The sequence below is a fragment of the Physeter macrocephalus genome, chromosome 4 (genome assembly GCF_002837175.3).
Source record: "Physeter macrocephalus isolate SW-GA chromosome 4, ASM283717v5, whole genome shotgun sequence".
Classification (NCBI taxonomy): Eukaryota; Metazoa; Chordata; class Mammalia; order Artiodactyla; family Physeteridae; genus Physeter; species Physeter macrocephalus.
Window position 1 is genome coordinate 70,254,118 of NC_041217.1, and position 5,880 is coordinate 70,259,997.

General features: G+C 38.7%; 1 protein-coding gene across 1 annotated transcript; it reads left to right on the forward strand.

The window, feature by feature from the left end:
- Positions 1–330: 330 nt before the first annotated feature.
- Positions 331–5,432, forward strand: LOC102993751 (olfactory receptor 6K3-like). Its single transcript, XM_028488146.1, is given in 4 exon segments — positions 331–378; positions 4,458–4,533; positions 4,536–5,038; positions 5,040–5,432. Coding segments are annotated over 4 exon segments (1,020 nt in total).
- Positions 5,433–5,880: the final 448 nt, after the last annotated feature.

Sequence of the window (5,880 nt, forward strand, 5' to 3'; positions counted from 1 at the left end):
GGAACTAACAGAGAACAAGGACATGACTGTATGATGAAAATCAAGAAAGAGAATTACAAGAACAAATAAATGATCAACGGGTGAAATTTGGAAATGATCCAGCTTTATTATTATCATTATTCCCTGTTTTTAATGTCTTGAAACCGCTTTAGATATATTTGCTGAGTGAATATTGTCAGGGAAAATGAAAACTGAAAAAATGGCAATAAAATTTTGTGGTTAGAGGATCATTGGCAAATGTGGAATTAATGCAATTTTAGCCGTATGGCTTCTGCATAGTCTGTGGAGGATGAATAAATAAATTGATACAAAATGAACTAGTCAATGTGGATGACGTTTGAGAAGTTTGCTAATGAAAAGATGAAAGAACTGGAGTTGGTAATGTAATCAAGGTTAACTTTCTCTGAGGTATAGTAGATATACTGTGTCTTAGATACTATGATACAGTAATAAAATGTGCATGTTTGAAAGAGAGGGGAAGGAGTCAGTAGTAAAAGAGAAACTAAAGATATCAAAGATAAAAGTGGTAAGTGGGGCTCTCTGCCTCTGGGTTCACTAAACCCGTGAAATCTCATGCATGTGAGCCCCTCCTTTCTGCCACGATTGCTAATGGTCCTTTGATAGCCTGGATCCTTCTGAAGAAGTTCTGCCGAGCTGTGCTGTGCAATTGCTGACAGAATCTTTTATAGTATACTTCAGAGATGTGCTGTGCTACCTCTGAACTGCTCTGAATCTCCTTCAGTGAAGAATGGAGAAAATCCTTCTGCCTTTGAACCACATTTTGTTAGCTTGACTCCGCTTGTTCTTTATCCTTCCTCTGTCTCAGCAGACACTTTTTATATAAACAATTCTTTCACCCCTTAGACAGAAAAGAAACTAAGTATCTCTTTCCTTCTGATTTCTAGCCGGACTCAAAGACCTAGCTTCCCATAGGTATTGCAACCTCCTGAATGGGAGCATGGCAACAAGTGTTCCTCTAATTAACCACATGGGACATGGAGTTGCTTTCCTCTAGGCATTGGGGGAGAACCCTTCAGAAGAAAGCCTTTCTCCCACTGGGCTATTCTCTGAGAAGCTAGATTTGTGGTTGTGGTTATAACCTGATTTGCCGGACTGCAGAACAATGAAGATGAAGACATTTGGGAAACAGGAGGCAGCCCTCAGTTTCTGAAAGAGGTGGGCACAGGATGAGGAGTGGGCTCTGTACTTTGGCATATGGGTGAATGGTTTTGTTTTCTATACATTGGGGAAGAGTATGGGGAGCCAGATTTTTTTCTGTTGGTTTTAAATGAAGAAAGATTGTGGAAACTTTGCTGACATTTTGTAAGCATGTGAGGTACGGGGAAAGAGAGTAAGTAGTTCAGGGATGAAGGATTTTGGAGAATTTATGTTGTAGCACTAGAGGTGGTCATAAGATAACCTATTAAATTTTGTCTGGGACAGTAGTCCTGGAGAAATCATCTATTAAATTTTGTCTGGGCCACTAGAACTATGACTCTTCACCTCTGCTGATTAATGTTTATTTATTTAAATTAAAACAATTGATATTTGCAAATGAGGCAACTGACAAAGGATTAATCTCCAAAATTTACAAGCAGCTCATGCAGCTCAATATCAAAAAAACAAACAACCCAATCCAAAAATGGGCAGAAGACCTAAATAGATATTTCTCCAAAGAAGATATACAGATTGCCAACAAACACATGAAAGAATGCTCAACATCATTAATCATTAGAGAAATGCAAATCAAAACTACAGTGAGATATCATATCACACCGGTCAGAATGGCTATCAGCAAAAAATCTAGAAACAGTAAATGCTGGAGAGGGTGTGGAGAAAAGGCAGCTCTATTTACAATAGCCAGGAGATGGAAGCAACCTAAGTGTCCATCATTGGATGAATGGATAAAGAAGATGTGGCACATATATACAATGGAATATTACTCAGCCATTAAAAGAAACAAAATTGAGTTATTTGTAGTGAGGTGGATGGACCTAGAGTCTGTCATACAGAGTGAAGTAAGTCAGAAGCAGAAAACCAAATAGTGTATGCTAACATATATATAAGGAATCTAAGAAAAAAAAAAAAGGTCATGAAGAACCTAGGGGTAAGACGGGAATGGAGATGCAGACCTACTAGAGAATAGACTTGAGGATGTGGGGAGGGGGAAGGGTAGGCTGTGACAAAGTGAGAGAGTGGCATGGACATATATACACTACCAAGCGTAGGGTGGATAGCTAGTGGGAAGCAGCCGCATAGCACAGGGAGATCAACTCGGTGCTTTGTGACCACCTAGAGGGGTGGGATAGGGAGGGTGGGAGGGAGAGACACACAAGAGGGAGGAGATATGGGGATATATGTATATGTATAACTGATTCACTTTGTTATAAAGCAGAAACTAACACACCATTATAAAGCAATTATACTCCAATAAAGATGTTAAAAAATTTTGAGATATGATTGACATATAACATTGTGTAAGTTTAAGGTGTACCTGTTCATTTGATGCATTTATACATTACAGTCTGATTACCATCATAGTGCTCCTTAATACATCTATCATGTCACTAAATTATAGAATTTCCATCTCCAGTAGCTAAACTGTCAAGTAGTTTAATGCAATGAAGGCAGGTCTCAGAATTTTGCCATGCGCACAAACATTTATTAGCTAGGAGGCACAAAAACCACTCTCAAACTTGTTTTTGGAAGTCCATGGAAGTCCCAATTCTATTCCTTAGGCTCTCTGATTAGAAGAATGAATGAAAGATTCTATCAAAGACAAAATGTAACAAAATTCTCACTGGTAGAGAGGCTAACCTGCTGAGATCAGGTGATGGATCCTATGTTAAGGGAGGAGCACAGAAATGAATGAATCATGGACCTATTCACCCCTCCACGCTGTATAAGCTGCTTGACAAGCTCACATTCTAATATCACTTCAAGAAATAGTTTAGGTTTATTTCTAGCCAGTCCACATATTCAGTCACTTGGCTTCTAACCAGAAAAAAAAATCTAAAGTTCTGTTTGCCACTGGTTTTCAACTGGGGCAATTTTACTCCCACCTATGCCCTGCAAAAATATTTGGCAATTTCTAGAGACCTTTTGTTTATCATGGCTGAAGAAAGGGTCGGTGCTATTGATATCTAATATGTAGAGGCCAGGGTCGCTGCCAAACATCCTACAATGCATGGGAAACCCCTCACTTCCCCATCCCTAGCAAAAAATTATCTAGTGCATAATGTTAATAGTGTTGAACTTGAGGAAAGCTGTTCTATGCTAATTAATGAGCCCTATGATGAAGATGCAGCTCTGGATACTTGAAGCTACCTGCCTCTGGCTGTAGACCACTAACTAAAGCCTTTGAAATATTACCAAACCACTCCTAGAGTGTGATTTCTAGATAGGGTATTTCAATTATTAACTAACCCTCTTTACTGTTGACTATTAACTAACCCAGGTTAAGATTAACTTGCATTCACAGATATATCACATGGGTCTAAGGAGTTGTGCTTTAAAGTAAATTGAATTCAGTATGATATTTGGCTCTTCCGTTTACTCTATTTTGTTAATTATGAGGTCAGCAAGGGAAGACAGTACTGTGCTTGGTTGTTTTTTTTTTGTTTTTTAAAATTAATTTATTTATTTTTTGGCTGTGTTGGGTCTTCGTTTCTGTGCGATGTCTTTCTCCAGTTGCGGCAAGTGGGGGCCACTCTTCATCACGGTGCGTGGGCCTCTCACTATCACGGCCTCTCTTGTTGTGGAGCACAGGCTCCAAGACACGCAGGCTTAGTAGTTGTGGCTCATGGGTCCAGTTGCTCCGTGGCATGTGGGATCTTCCCAGACCAGGGCTCGAACCCGTGTCCCCTGCATTGGCAGGCAGATTCTCAACCACTGCACCACCAGGGAAGCCCGTGAGCTTGGTTTTTAAGATACCTACTTAAACATGGTCTTATTCATATTGACAGAGGGGATCACTTTGTCACAACTAATTTTGTGTCTCTAATATTTTGTGTCAAGAATAAAACTACCTACCTATCTATCTAGAGAGATAGATAAAAATACCTATAAATATTCCAGTGAATATCTTTGTACATATTTTAATATTTAAAATATTTTCCTTAGGCTATATGGTGAAAGTTAGGCTTTAAACAGTCTCAAGACTCTCCATAAAAATTGCCAAATTGACATTCAGGAGAGTTCGTACCAATTTATATGTCCAAATAGCAAAATTGTTTGCTTAGCCAGCAGAAGAGTTGATAATACAAAGTATTATCATTACTAAAAAGGTATTTGCAAGTTAGACATGATCACTTTATAATTTGCAAAGCAACTCACATAGTATATTTTATTTAATTTAATCAACCTCATTTCAAGGGTGTTGAGCTGTTTGAAAAGAAAGTTTCTATTGTTATTTGAATGTAGGTAGAGTTCTGGCTCTTTATATTTGATTCCATCAGCCAGCAAGTGAAACACCTGAAAATACGGATCAGGAGAATCAGACAATGGTGACTGAATTTTATTTCTCTGATTTCCCTCATTTGAGAAAGGTAGTCTCTTATTCTTCATTCCGTTGCTCTTTATTTATGTGTTCATTATTGTTGGAAATTTCATGATCTTCTTTGCTGTCCAGCTGGATATACATCTTCACAATCCCATGTATAATTTCATCAGTGTCTTCTCCTTCCTGGAGATTTGGTATACCACAGTGACCGTCCCAAAGATGCTCTCCAACCTTGTCAGTAAAGAGAAGACTATTTCTTTCATTAGCTGCCTCCTGCAGATATAGTTTTTCCACTCACTTGGGGTCACAGAAGGCCTGTTCCTCACAGTGATGGTCATTGACAGGTATGTTGCCATCTGCCAGCCTCTCCACTATGCAACCGTTATGACCCCTCAACTATGCATCCAGCTCTCCACCGGCTCTGGCATCTTTGGTTTTCTTGTGCTACTGCCAGAGATTGTGTGGATTTCTACCCTTCCCTTCTGTGGTCTCAACCAAATCCATCAACTCTTCTGTGACTTTGAACCTGTGTTAGTTACGCTTGGCCTGTGCAGACACATCCATGATGTGTTGAAGTGTGATTCATGCTATTTCCATCCTGACTTCTGTCTGTATCATCACCTTTTCCTATTTAAGAACTATCACTGTGATCCTGAGGATTCCCTCAGGTAAGAGCCGTCAGAAGGCATACTCCACTTCTGCGGCCCACATTACTATTTTCTTCCTGTTTTTTGGCAGCATGACACTCATGTACCTGCGTTTCTCTGTCACTTTCCCACCACTACTGGACAAGGACATTGCACTGATGTTTGCTGTCCTTGCCCCACTTTTCAACCCAATAATCTACAGTCTGAGGAACAAAGACATGAAAGACGCCATCAAGGAAATCCTCTGTTCTCAAAAAATTTTCAATGTCTCTGGAAGCCAATGAGAGTTCACACATATCTGTTCAAAGAATTATATCCATAAGTTTAAAATGCTAACAAATCAGTTTTTAAAACTACTGTGCATGCTTTATTTTTATGTAGCGGTTTGGGTATGATTTCCAATTTTCTAACATAAGAACTATTGTTTAATCTGACAGAGGAAGTCTTCTGTGATTTACGTATCTTTATAGCATTTACAGATTATAATGGAATATTTTTTACACTTTGTAACTCCAAATCAATGAGGATACTGGGCTAAACAATAATCATATTTATTTCTTCAATATCTAAAAAGTTCCCTTACCTACTCTTTCATTTTATATTCACAGTACTCCTATCAGTTATTATTATTATTATTTAATTTTAAAAAAGGTTAACACTGTAACAGTGAGGTGGTTTAAGCCTGAACAAGAAGCCTGGCTTTTCCTAACATTCATTTAAGAGACCTTTACC